General features: G+C 35.1%; 1 protein-coding gene across 3 annotated transcripts in view; it reads right to left on the bottom strand.

The window, feature by feature from the left end:
• GALNT3 (polypeptide N-acetylgalactosaminyltransferase 3) overlaps window positions 1–14975 on the bottom strand; it is a 61220-nt gene that overhangs the window by 6702 nt on the left and 39543 nt on the right. For all 3 annotated transcript variants that reach the window (XM_020990875.2, XM_020990874.2, XM_020990873.2), the window contains 6 exons: window positions 11627–11776; window positions 10461–10695; window positions 9766–9883; window positions 5060–5260; window positions 3095–3226; window positions 2745–2846 (listed from right to left, as the gene is read on the bottom strand). In XM_020990875.2, coding sequence (XP_020846534.1) covers window positions 2745–2846; window positions 3095–3226; window positions 5060–5260; window positions 9766–9883; window positions 10461–10695; window positions 11627–11776 — 938 coding nt within the window. The remainder of the gene's footprint in view (window positions 1–2744; window positions 2847–3094; window positions 3227–5059; window positions 5261–9765; window positions 9884–10460; window positions 10696–11626; window positions 11777–14975) is intronic.

Here is a 14975-nt window from a genome sequence, read left to right as displayed (position 1 = left end):
AATCTCTGCCCATCACGCAAACGAGCCTCCACCCACCACTATCCCTTACCCCCTTAACTGGGGGTGGGCTTACATTCTAAACTAGAAAGTTTCTTCCTATCCTCTTAACTGGGAGGTGAGGCTTACATTCTAGGCCCGAAATTCAAAGACAAGGAAAGAGGCTGGAAGCTCAGGTTGGGGGTGGGGCAGGGCTTATTCTTTCTGTTAAGTGCTTAAAAACAGGGTCTAAGTGGGGGAGGATTTTGAAAGTAATAATCAAGAATTATTTGACCCTTTGAGGAGCCTTCACTTCTGAGAGTTCATTTCTCACACTACCTTCTGAACTCATTACCTTAATTACACTGAGAAGTCTTCACTGGGACATCCCATTCAGAAATCACTACCAGAGGTGAGGGAATCAAGAGAAAATAAGGGAAAAAATTCTGAAATTCCCAAAGATCTCATGAGTAAGAAAATTCAAAGACCTGAAGCATAAGCAGATAAGCCAAAAGGAAAAATTTTTAAAGCAGAAGGAAATATGACCTCCAGATCTAGTAAATTCAGATATCAATGAAAAAATGCTGTAAAAAAAAGGGAAAAAATTCAACACTTGATGAGATAGAGGAGCCTATGGATTTAGAGGAGAACAAAGATATAAAAGAGAAATGAGACTTCTGAGAGCAGAATTTATGGCCTGCACAGCAAAAATAATGGGCAGAATAGAAAAAACTTGAATCTGTGTTGTTAAGTCTCATCAAAGAAACAAAAAAAGAGAACGAATGATCTGGAAGGCAAGTACACAGAAGTAAAGGACAATAAGCAAAAAACATGACATTAAAAGAAAGTATGCTCTCTATTCAAGCAAAACATATTGATATCAAAGATATGATGCATAGAGGCAACCTAAGAAATATAGGTCTCTTAAAACAACACAAGTTAAAAAACCTGGACACCATAATGTTTTGGAGTCATATGGGAAAACTGCCGAGAACTTCTGAACATAGAAGACAAAATGCCAATTGAAGGAATCTATAGACATCCCCCAGAAAAAAAAAAGAAACACAAGGCTGCAAACTCAAGACAAATAGTGGTTCAACTTAACAATTCCATTAAGAAACAACAAATTCTACAAGCAATCAAGAAAAAGATTTTCGAATACAAGAGAAAAGAAATTGAATAACAAAATTATTCTGCACCTACACACAAAAATGAATGGAACATGTCCTGAAGAATAAAGAAGCTCAGGATGTACCCCAGAGTAAGACCTACCCTGAAAATCATAGCTTAACCACAAATGAAAAGAGATAGACATTACATAATAAAGAGGCAGTCAAAACATTCTAAAAACAGTTTTAACAGTGCAGCTCACTGTTAGTTCACACAAAAACCTCATTTTAAACTATGTTAACTATATATTCTAAAATGAGAGTGCTAGGTCTGAGGTCAGAAAGACTCATCTTTCTGAGTTCAAATCTGGCCTCAGACACTTACTAGCTGTGTGACCCTGGGAAAGTCACTTGGCCCTGTTTGCCTCAGTTTCCTCATCTGTAAAATGAGCTAGAGTAGGAAATGACAAACCACTCCATGTCTGCCAAGACAACCCCAAATGAAATGAGTGAACAGCAGCAGCAGCCACAACAGCAATGATAACAACATGAGGAGGGAGATGTAAGGTGAGAAGGCCATGTTAAAACACTCAGTTCTTGGTTTTCCACTCTTAGGCCCAACTCATCATTGGTTCTAATCCTTTTCCTTAGTCTTTTCAAAACTGAGCCTCCTGGATTCACTGGCATTAGTATTAAGAGAAGGGGGCTCTCAGGTCCACTAGATTAAGGAAAGTTGGAGGAGAGGGGAAGAGAAAGAACTCATCTTCTCAAGTCTCACATTTTCAAGGCTTCATGCTTTTAACACCAGACATCACAAACATTTTCCTTGCACGCTCAAAGAGATAACACAATCCTGCCAATAGCTGCTTTGTAAAGGTCAAGGAGAGAAAAATCTAGTGGCTGCATTTTTTACAAGGTTTTTCTGTCTTAATTTTCCTCAATAAATAGAAGTTGACCAAATTTTTGTATCTGACATTTTAGTTCTAATTGGTAGGAGGGTAGGAAAGGGGGAGTTAGTAACAATGCTGATGCTGATCAGAGAGCATCAAGGATAATGAATTTGAGAGTTGGGCTTTCCACTAATTTATAGGCTATAGATGACTCAGAGTAGAAATGTGAATGGGATGTTTTCTGCTGAAATAAGCTTTCACATAATAATAATGTTTTTCACAGGAATAAGTTATAATTGTACCACTTAGGGATTAACTATAAATATTATATAATAGCATGGGGTCATCTCAACACATGGTCTTTGTGTGTAATTTTCTACTAGTTTCATGCCAACAAGAATAACTTTAATAAGCCATTAATATTAAGGTATTTAATAAAGTAAATTATAATTTTAATGAAAATGGTATGAATTAAACTCAGTTATTTTCTCATTAGGTATTTCTGCTGGAAGGATGTGCAAGCAAGTTATATAGGTACAAGCTGCTGCTGTGGTCAAAGAACAAATGTGTAAAACAGTATATTCCTTGCACCTTAAATAAAAATTATCTAATTTTACATAAATTCACATATCCACAAAGTAGACAGTGCTTAAGCAAAATGTGATCCTAAGCATGAAATATTAGGCTATAAGAAAAAGCAGCAATATTAAATTTACATTAATCTATACGTGCTAACATGGAGACTACATCATTTAATGTGGCACTTTACCTGATTTCCCCCAAGACCATGACATGTATACATAATTAATGGTTTGGCTCCTTGGTTGTTTTCTCCAACATCCAAGCATGAATGGAGGCCTTTATTTTGTATCTAAAGGAAATTTTTTTTCAAGTTAATTATATTTAAAATTATTATTTATATACATGTTCAAGTAAGAGAAAAATCTCATAAGTAACCTTTCAACAAAGTCGACATTCTTGGGCATCTATCATGTGGTCAACAAATTCTATTATTCGAGTAAAATCATCATCAGTCACACAAAAAAATCACAGAATCTCAGACTTGAAAGGGTGTCTTGGTACAATAAGTAACCAACGAGGAAAAAAGAAGATACTTACGTATCCAGATATTAAAGGGTTAAGATCTGGCACATATATTTCTGGATAAACATTGTTTAAATACCAAGTAAAATTTTTACATTGGAGACGGTGTTTTATTTCAAGTCTTTTTGAAATATCTCCAAAAGTTTTCTGAAGGAAAATAAGAGAAACAATCAGAAGGTATAGAATATTTTATATAAACTCAGATCTAATTTTAAAACTTCAAATCTCTTTTTGGGGGGGAAGGAAGGATGTGTGCTCAAATTCAGGTCTCAAAAACTCTGGGCAACCAATGAATTTCAGCTTAACTGTACCAACTCGTGTCTAGATGATGACCTCTGTTTTCATAGAAGGTATCATCAATGGTGGTTCAGTGATTAGAAGTCATGAAAATACTTGCTCTACTACTTCTGACGTTGTTTGTCCTTCATTCTTGAAGAGGACCATGACATCAGGAAGGTGGTGCCATGACTTGCAAGTGAATTGGAGTTAAGTGAGGGAGGGTGTGCAAAGTCACCAGCCTCATGTTCTCCTAGATACAGTGGGAGACTTGGCCTTTTTAAGCTAAGGTCTCTCCCAGGTCTCAGTCTGACTGAGGCAATGCCCATTCAATGATTAAGGTTGGGTAAGAAATGAGGCAAAGAATGGCCTCTTTTACCTATTCCAGAAATCAAACAATAAAAAAAAATCTGGGAGGGAAGACCCTCAGGGTTTCTGGCCAAAACAGAAACAGCTGTACTACTTCAGATATATACCTCATAAGTGACAGAACTTCTCTCACCCAAAGGTATTCACTAAACCTTTTAAAATATGAGATGGAAGGGATCTTTCTAGATCAACTGTCCAATCCTCTTCAATTAACAGTCTGTGGAAGTGAATTGCCCAAAGTCAAATGATGGATAAGTGACAATGTTGGAACTTGAACCCAGATCTTTTGAGGCTAAATGAATTAAATTAGGAGTAGCCATAATTTACCAGGTTTATCTATGAAATAATTTTTTTAAGTAAAATCAATGAAACTCACATCACTAGATATAAATAAAAACAGCATTTATAGACTGTGACCTCCTACTATTTACAATTAAGAGTGTCAAAACAGTAGGATCAGAGGGTAATCTCATTTAGAGGGCTCCATTTACTTATTTCAAATGATAACATAGAAAAAAAATTAAATTAAAGCTTATTTCTCAAAGTATTTGTCTCACAGTTATGACTTCCCTCCCCATCAAAAAAAAACCAAATAAAAAATAGAAACATTACATTACAAAGATATCTCCAAGCAAAGCCAAGAACAATCATTTAGTTTACTAAACATTAAATCTTTTGTTTCATTTAAGAGTGAAGTGTCTAAGTGTAGCAATATAGTTAAGAATATTTTGTTCTATCCATCTACTAGTCCCTAAGCTCCATGAGGCAAGGGCCCAGTCTCATACATTTTTATATCTCTACCAGTGCCCAGAACAGTGCTGTGCACATAGTAAATGCATAACTCTTTGATGAATTAAATTGAAACTATGGTGTCAAATTCAACATATGAAAGCCTTGCCACAAAATTTGAGGAACTTCTGAAGTGAAAATATGTTGTTCTTGAATTTCTCACCAGGAAGTGGCTACTTAGCTATGTGCAATTCACCATATATATCTCTTAGTATGGGTGTGCTCTTTGCAGTTTGAGTAACAGGGTGAATGTGACTTTGACCTAAGAGAAAAGACAGTAACTAGTGTAATAATGCTATAAATGTGCTATATCCTTGTCATGTTACACTAACACTGAAATACTGATCCTAGTCATTTTGCATAAAGAAAAAAAAGACTAAAAATGTAATAACCTATTAAAATGAAAAGTTTGTTTTAAAATTCTTTCTACAATTGAAACAATGCCTTTGACTGTTTTTTTTTAATCTTTATTTTATGGTTTCTAGTTAGGAAGATTTCAATAAGGAATCTAATATGTGCAACTTCGATTTTTTGTTTATAACCTACCTGTTTAAAAATTTTTGCTGCTTCTGTGTTTCTTCGATAAAATATGTCTTTAAATTCATCCATCCAGACTTCTGCAAGACGAACTTGGTTACGAGCTATCACCTGAGTGCCTTTTGGAAACGTATGAGGGCTTTTGCTGCGAAAAACATGTCCAACAACAGAGCAAGGCATAATCTCCAACTGCCCACCACATTGCCATACCTGATAATTAATGATATTTTCGTATAAATTTACAGTATTTGGAAGATTTTTAACGTAAAATTAAAATCAAAGTGGTTTTCAACTTCATCTCTAAGTATCTTGCCAAAAAGACAGATGGGAGAAAAAAAGACATCTCAACTTCACAAATAGAGTTATTCTCCTGAAATTTAATATCACTTTCTTAAATTCACTTGTATCACTTTTTACAAAACAACCCATCCCTCAGTGGCAACTAAATCTACTTTTATTTTGGAAGGCCATCCACCCTGAGTTCAATTATCTCTCCAGTTCCATATCTCAAAACTTCTCTATGTCTTCATTACCTGTCCTCTCTTCCTTTGTTTCAGTTCCAGAGGATAAAGTTCTCCTTCTCTTTGCCAAGGCTAAGGGCTTTCCTGTGCCCTTAATCCTACCCCTTTACAACTCCACAAAGAACATGCCCCCTCAATCATTTCCTCTCTGTTTTCTTCAATCTCTTCCTAACCACTGGGTCCTTCCTCAATTGCTGCTTATAAACCTACTTTGGTCTCCTCCATATTAAAAAATACACACATACACACACACACACACACACACATCTTGCCATCCTTTCAAATTATTGTCTTCTGTCCTCCCTTACACTGCACTTGCCACATGCACTCCTTTACTGCAAACTCACTTCTCAGCCTCTTGAAATCTGACTTCTAATCCCACCCGACTGAAACCACTGTCTCAAAGATTACCAATGATTCCAAATGCTGAATCCTATTTCCTATTTTGGCTTTATCCCCTTGACTTTTTTGATGGACACTCCCCTTTTCTGGATTCTCTACTCTACCTTATATTATATAACCTGGCTGGTTCTTCTACCCATGCAAATGATCTTTAGCAACTTTTGCTAGATCATACTTAAGCTTTTCTAGCCTGTTTTTTTTTTTTGCTTTTTGGTTAGGCACTGGGGTTCAATGAGTTGCCCAGTATCACACAGCTAGTTATGTGTTATATGTCTGAGCCTGGATTTGAACTCAGGTCCTCCTGAATCCAGGGCCAGTGCTCTATCCATTGCACCACCTAGCTGTCCCAGCTTTTCTATCTTGTAAGCATAATTATTCCCTAAGACTCTGTCCTGGGACCTTTCTTTCTTCTTTCTCCACACTCTCTTATTTGGTGATCTCATTCAATTCCTGGGATTCACAGATGACTACCAAATCTTTACATTAAGACTTAATCTCTCCCCTAAACTCCAGCATATTGGACAATCATTGCCTGGAAATTTCAGGAGAATATCAAAACCAAACACATCATTTTCTCATTAATAAGAGAAGGACCAGAATTTAAGAATATTTCAAAGGACCAAGCTGCATCAATTGACAATACATTTTTTAATCCATAAGGCAAAGAAAATAGAGATAGTAAGATGACATTTTTCATTTTAAAGTAAAATTATAATAATTTTTGTGTCAATTGATGTTCCTGGTCCTTCTTAAACCTGTCTCTTCTCGAAATTCCTTTTTTCTCTGGTGGACAACATCATCCTCCCAGTCACCCCTGACTTCCCTCTCTCTTTTCTCTCTATCTAGTTGCTGCTCAAGTCTTTCCTTCCTATGCACTCCCATTGCTACCACCCTGATCCCTTATCACCTGTTGCCTATTATAATATGGTCTCACTCTCTCCCCTTTCACTTACTACTTCACATAATTGCTAAAACAAGCCTTCCTAAAACACAGGCTTGAAAGTGTCACTTCACCTATCAGAAGCTTTTAGTAGTTTCCTATTGTCCAGATGAGCATTTAAGACCCTCCATAATCTTCCTGCTACATACACAGACTCAGCCTTATTGCATATTACTCTTTCATGAATTCCACATTCCTATTAAACTAACCTACTAGCTGTTTCCTGAGCTCAACATTCCATCATCTGTCTCTGTGTATTCACACAGTAGTTTCCCTATGACTGCAATTTATTCTTCATCTTCCCCTTTCAAAATATTCCTACGAAGATCAATTCAGATGCAATCTTCTCCATGAAGTCTTCTCTAATGTGTTGCCTGCCCCACCAAGTTAGTGTACTTTCCCACTTCATATTTTCCCAGAGTCCTTTTTCAGAATTCTCATTTGCCTCCTTCACTGCCTACCTTGTATTATATTTTGTCCATGTACTTTGAGTGCCCCCAGTAGAATATAAGCACATTTTTTCAGGGCAGGAATTATTTAATTTGTGTTCTTGTTTACCCAGAGCCTAGCTTAGAGCATTATATATAATTCATGTTTCACTCACAGAGCTACAATTCACATGTTTACATTGAATGAACTAACATCAATATGAACATCTAACAACCTACAAAGCCATATGCCAGTAAGCAAACATTGCAGTATGTCGGACTGAAAATTCTGACTCTATTTTGGATGTTTTATATAAAACCTCACAAAATATAACTTCTACATTATTCAATTATGCATTCATTTATGCATTCTCCTTTGTCAACAGGTGGCATTTGTATAGTGTTTTAAAGTCTGGAAAGTGCTTTACATCTATTCTCTTACTTGAACCTTACAACTCTTGGGGGTAGATTCTACAGGTATAATCCCCATTTTACAGTTGAAGAAACTGAACCTCAGAGAGATTAAATGACTTGTCCATGGTCACACAGCTAGTTAGTGACAAATCCAACACCCTCAACATTATATTACGGTATATCTAGCAGCAAGTTGCAGATCTACTTATATTCAATGAGTGTACCAAGATAAAGGTCTCCATTGTATTATACATCTAACCACTCATACAACTTTCATGGTCATCATACATAAATGAGGTGGGCAAATGGAAGCATAGACCAGTAATCTAAGTATAGGAAGACCCAGGTTCTACTCTGCTCTAGCAAGACGTCAGTTTTATTTATTTTTTAAAATCTCACAGCAATAATGAATTATTGTTTTTATTACCATAAGGAAGAGAAGCCAGGTATTATTTGTAAAAACAAATATCTATCTTTTAAGTTGAAAATTCTTAATATGTGCTTCTTCCATTAACAAATGATTCAAGTGCGACTGTATCAATATTTTTCTCCTTAAATGTTTTTTTTTAAAATCAATTTTGTCTCCTTCAACTAAAGGCTCTAAATAACAAACATCCTGAAATCTGGTTAGTTATAAATCACAGAATCATTTTGTAATATTGTTATTCACACTGATGTTAGTTCATTCGACATAAACATGAATTATAGCTCTGTGACATAAAAAGTAGTTCTAAAATTTCATAGTATGAGCAAAACATTGTTGTTTTTTAAACCTTTAAACTATAACTTTCCAATCTGATGTTATACTTCTAAGGTAGCTGATGGGTAAAATGGATAGAGTGCTGGGTCTGGAGTCTGAATCCTTGGATTCATATCCAGCCTTAGACACTTACTAGGCTCTATGACTCTGGGCAAGCCACTATTTTCCTCAGTTACTTCAACTGTAAAATGGAGATAATAAAAGTATCTATTTCACAGGGCTTTTGTGAAGATCAAATGATATTTCTAATAAGCACTTAGCACAGTGCCTTGAACATAGCAAGCATTATATAAATGCTTATTCCCTTTCCTTTCCTTCTGGTTATGAATATCTAATTGAATATTGTAAAATTTGATTACAATCTGATAAGTTAAATCCAGATGAAATGTTGACTCAACATTACTCATATCAATGTCTTCAATCTTTAAAAATATAATAAGGAACTTAAGATTCATTATTGCCACTACATCGTATAATGCTTTGCCATTTATGAAGAGCATTTATATTTCCAATTTGATCCATAAAAGAATCTTATAGGGTAGGTGGGGCAAATATCATTATCCTCCCCTTTACAGGAAGCCCAGGCTTCTTGATCTGCAAAATATCTGCTGAAGGTCCTCTGGTCGTAAATGCTATAATGGAGATTTGAACCCAGGTCTTCTACTGCTCTAAAGCATACTAAGGGGTGAAAACAAATCATGACAAACATTGAAAATAAATCTCATAAGAAGAAATTGTTCAACCAAAAGTATTAAGTGCTCCCTATGTGCCAGGCACTGTGCTAAGCAATGGAACAAATAAATGTGAGTCATATGTGGGTGAGCATCCAAAGCTGCTGCTTTGCTTCTTATATTAGAGTTAGTATTACACACTACATTCTACCCAGAAAACTGCTTCCTTTGTTCAAACAACTAAGTCCTATGACCTTTAAAATCTTATATAATCATTTTTCCATTCTGATTCCTTTGGCAATCAAATTATTTCCTGAAGCATAATGATCTGATTATATTTATCTTAGCTATAAGTGCATTAATAGGTATTATTGCTCAAACACATGGGCTTAACTCTATTCTCTTGTATTTCTGCAGCATTAAATATATCAAATTATATGTTTAAAAGGAAGGTTTTTCTTCCAAATTTTCTAGCACTTAAAATTTAAAGTGCATGTAACACACACTTTATAATCCATATCAATTGGTTTGCACAAAGTAGTCCAAATGCTTAATATAGTTAATCTCCAATAAACTTACTCTGAAAGACATTTCTATATTTTCTCCTCCCCAGATTTTCATTTCTTCATCATAAGTTCCAATATATTCAAAATATTCTTTTGATATAGAAAAAAGACCGCCCGCAAAAGTGGGTGTTCTGCAAAACAAAGTCAAGGTGAAACTTAAAAACAAAACCAAAAACCAAAATAAGGGTTTTTTTAAGAGCTAATGGAACCAAATAAAAGTTAAAGAGAGCATTTTATAAATGTCACTTCAAAATCAACTTTTGAAGAAAATAGTCAAAGATGCTATCTACACTAGGCCCTTTACTAGACAAGTCATTCTCAGTGGCATGAAACATAAGGAAAAGGAAACACGATTTTTCCTATTTCCCCAATTTGATGTTAACTTCAATTACTTGCTACTTAGCATGAGTTGGATTAACAGTGCTATGCATTTGGGAGTCAGAAAACCTGGGTTTGAGTCCCAGGCATGCCATTTGTCAGAGGTGTGACCTTTAGCAATCCACTTCACCTTTGGGGGCTTAAGTTTCTTCATTTGTAAAATGACTACATGACCATGTAATCAGGACTATATAACTCCATTCTTACTTTAAATCTATAATCCTATGACTCTGTACGTCAGGACTAACCCAAGTATAGAAAGTGCAAAAATAATTTGTGGAGTAAATCAACCTTCATGTATATTTATTGACATAAGATTTGGTTAATCACCTAATTGGATAGGTTTCATCTTTTCTTCTTTGCTTTTCATGATCAGGAAGAGATTCCCAGCCAAATGATAAACTCCAGTCAAAATTTCCACGGTTATGGTTATGTCCATAAGGAGAAGGTTTGCTGAATTCAAAAGTATTAAGATCTATTGTTGCAATATCTGGACTTACAACTGCCGTGTGGTTTTCAGCTATTCTTGATAACAAAGGCTCTAACCAACCATAAAAGCATTCACCTGGTGGGAACAAAATTTTAATTACTTAAAAAAGACATGAAGTTTTTTTTATTTAACAGAAAAAATAAGTATACTATAAAATTATTTACATTTTGGATGTTACTTTATACTTAAAATTGGCTGCCTATATATATATATATATTTTTTTTTTTTTTTTTACTTTGCCTAATAAGCTCTTCCAAAGACAAAAAGCCTTAATGGAAATGCTCCAAGTTATTATTGACATTTAAAATTCACTGAATTCATAAACCCAAGAGATAAAATGGGTATCTAAAAAGCTGGGCAGGGAGGAAGAGGTGCACTCAAACACTCATAGTAATGATTGCTAATAGTAGAAGGGTAAAGAATGCAAAAAACACATGCTCCTAGAAGAGATAATAGAGAATAAAGCTGGGTCAGGACAAAAGCAATTTGGCCCAAAGACTGTTGATGATGGTTATTATAAAAAAATGAAAACTAGTAAGTAGTTTATATTTTCCATAGCACTGATAGATTAAGGGTAGAGATAAACAACACAAATCTAGCATCATGTAAAGATATTTCAAAGAAAAGTTTCTTTGAAGATTTTGTAAATCTTAAAAATAATGTAAACATAGGAGTGATTATCTTCTGAAGAATGTGCATCTAAAAATGAAAGCTCATTAGGAGAAAGGTTAAGACTAGCTAATGCTGGATAGCAGCAGGTTCAAACACTACAGAGAACAGAGCTCCATGTGACAGAGTGGTAGCTCACATCCTTAGTTAGGCATGGGTGCAAGTTATCAAGGTTGTCACTTTCATTGTGGAGGAGCTGGTCCTGAAGAAGAGCCAACAAGACCAGTCAGTATCCCTGAAAGGCCAAGGTTAAGCAATTTTTGGAAAAAGGATATGAAGAAAAAATAGATTTTCTTTAAAATTTGCAATGTTAAAAGACTTAATTACAGATACTTACAGTGGGAATCTAAAAAGGTGAGTGTTTCAGCAGTTGCTACTGATGCTCCTAACAACCGGGCATTGATCAGACCTTGTCTTTCTTTTTGTCGGACAACTTTTACTATTTGAAACTGCTTAATATATTCATATAGTTTATCATGCAAATATTCTGTAAGAAAAACATTCTACTTTAAGAATTTATTTTTATATTCAACACCTAGAAGTAAAATATACAAAATATAAACACAATTTCAAAAATACAAACAATATACCAAATAAAAACAAAAACAATGCAAAATAATCAAATAAAAACAGTGCTGAGACATTGCTTTAGTAGCCAGTTATACATAGTCCTTCAAATCAAGAAAAAAATTAATATTTTAATCTCTATTTAACTCTTCATAGCTGGATAAAAATAACTTTCTTAAGTATTCTAAGCTATGACGTGTACCGCACAAAACACTTGCAACACACAAAACACTTATCTTCTACCTTTCATATAGATTAGTGATTTTAAAGGTTTTAGGGAAAAAAAATGAGAGGGGATAGGGAATTAGATGAATGGCTGTCAAGTGGGGCCAGAAGAAAGTATTTAGAAGTCAAGAGATTTTACTGAGTGTCAAATGAAACACATTTAGATTTAAAGAAGCAAATTCTAATAAATCTTTTAAAACTTGGGGTGAAAACAGGAGTCTTAGAGAAAAAAGGATAAATATAGGATCTAGAATAACCTTGTGGCTTTCCCAACTTGATGAAGGAATCAGATGCAACTATCTGGGAATACACCCTGCCAGAAAGTTAATTACCTAGATGTGTTGTCAGAAGACTTATTAGTACCAAACTACCTACTACTAAGTTTTAAATTCTTGCAAAATTGAGTTTCCAAGATACAACTAGCATGAAAAGCATATGTTAATTAAGACCAAGGAAATATGTAACAATATGCCTGTCACAGAAACTTGTAATTCCAAACTAAGTGAAATGTCTATTGGATAAAAACTGGGACAAGCAAGTAATGGGAAAAACCAATAAGTCAATCAAATATGGTCACTATTTATAAACATTTGCCTATTTGCTCAAATACACTTAAGTCTTGGTTACTTATAAATGCTACATGTGACCTTCTTCCTGTACTGGTTCTTAGTTTTCACAAATGCTTCAATGAGACATGAAAATATGAAGAAGGCAAATGCATATTCAGAGAAGTACAGGTACATTAAATATGTTGTTTATTCTATCACTCATTAGAAAGGACAACAGAGTTGACTGCTTAAAACATGAAGGAGGAAGGATTCTGGATCAACTGAGTAGAAAAGTAAGCCTATGTAAACTGTTCCCTAAATATATTAGAAATAGTTACCAGAAACAAAAATGGAAATAAAAATTGTCAAGAAAACACATAGATGAGTTCTACTTTAACAAATTAAGAATTTATAAATAGATGTATTACAGGTTTTTAAAGGTGTATTCTTTTTATTTATTCATTTATTTTGAGAAAGGCTGGGATTCCCTATATCACTCAGGCTGGAAGTGCAGTAGCCACTTACAGGCCTGATCCCACTATGGAATGGCACCAGGAGCTTTGACTTGCTATGTTCCTGACCTTGGCTAGTTGCCCCCTCCTTAGGCAGTCTGATCCCTGCCCTCCCTAAGCCTCCTCTTCCTCCCTCTTACCCCCCTACACACCCCAAGGCCTTGCTACGTAATGCTGGCCTTGTTGCAGACAACCAGTAGCTTAGCCCTACTGCTGTAGCTCAGAACTCCCTAACTTGAACGATCCAACAGTATCAGTCTCCTTAACATCAGTAATTACAGGCATCTGCCACTACTTTTTGATATTTTTTTTAAAAAAGGAAGCACAGTGGGTTTCCTTTCACAAAAGCACCTCCCTCCAATGTTTTTTTTTAAAAAAAGAACTAGAAAATTTAGATTTCAGTGCAACACATCAGTTCATGTTAATCTCACTCTCCTCTAAATCCAGAGTCAACACTATTCATTTGGTTATTTATGTTTTCTTTGTCATATATTACTACTAAACTCATATTATTCTTTCATTTTACTTTTTTTCTTTCATTTTAATATGCTTATATCTCATCTCCCCAACTAGATTATGAAATCAAGCAGACAGCAGGGACAGTATCGTATACTTCTTTCCCAGCACCCAGCAGTTACTTCACTGAATACGTCTTTAATAGATAATTTAGGATTGTAAGATTTTTAGAACTGGAAAGGCTTTCAGAGATCATTTAATCTGGCAGGGTTTTTTTAAACATTTGAAGAAGCTGTGAAAGACAGAGACATAAAGGTCTCCTAAAGGTGCCCAAGGTCATAAAGGTGGACAAACTGCATAATAATTTAGACACCTATAATTTAGACAAAAGGTTAGAGCTACCCTCCAAAACTATTTATTCCCACAGGGACTATTTAGAAACCTGGAGAGAAAGTAATAATCCCCAAATTGATTTTTTCAAAATAATTCATTCTATTTAAATAATCCTGAAGTTATGAAGAATGGTGCATTTTACAATTTATTTTTTTTAATTTTTTTAAATATAAATTTATTTTTAGTTTTCAATATTACTTCCACAAGATTTTGAGTTCCAAATTTTCACCCCATCTCACCCCTCCCCCCACCCCAAGATTGCATGCATTCTGAATATCCCTTCCCCTAGTCTGTCCTCTCTTCTATCTCCCCCCCCCCTTCTCTTATCTCCTTTCCCTTCGATTTTCCTGTAGGGCAGGATAGACTTCTGTACCCCATTTCCTGTATTTCTTATTTCCCAGTAGCATGCAAAAACATTTTTTTATAAACATATGTTTTTAAAACTTTAGGTTTCAAATTTTCTCCCTTCCTCCCTCCTCACCCACCCTCACTGAAAAGGGAAGAAACTCAATATAGGTTATACATGTGTAGTTATGCAAACCACTTCCATAGTAGACATGTTGTGAAAAACTAACTCTATTTCCCTTAATCCTATCCTGCCCTCCCAGTTATTCTATTCTTTCTTTTGACCCTGTCCCTCCTCAGAAGTATTTGCTTCTGATTACCCCCTTTCCCAATCTGCCCTCTTCTCTGTCATCCCTCTGCTCTCTTGTCCCCTTCTTCCCCTATTTTCCTGTAGGGTAAGACACATTTCCATACCCAACTGAATATGTATGTTATTCCCTCCATAAGCCAAATCCTATGAGAATAAGATTCACTCATTCCCTCTCACTTTACCCCGTTTCCCCTCCAATGTAAAAGCCTTTTCTTTTCTTTTTGGTTTTTTTTTGGGGGGGAGATAATTTACCCCACTCCACCTCTCCCTTTCTTCTTCTCCTAGTATAATTCTCTCTTATCCCTTAATTTTATTCTCCAGATATGACCC

The sequence above is a fragment of the Phascolarctos cinereus genome, unplaced genomic scaffold, assembly GCF_003287225.1.
Source record: "Phascolarctos cinereus isolate Bilbo 61053 unplaced genomic scaffold, phaCin_HiC Scaffold_726;HRSCAF=1367, whole genome shotgun sequence".
Lineage (NCBI taxonomy): Eukaryota > Metazoa > Chordata > Mammalia > Diprotodontia > Phascolarctidae > Phascolarctos > Phascolarctos cinereus.
This window is presented reverse-complemented; position numbering and strand designations above follow the sequence as displayed.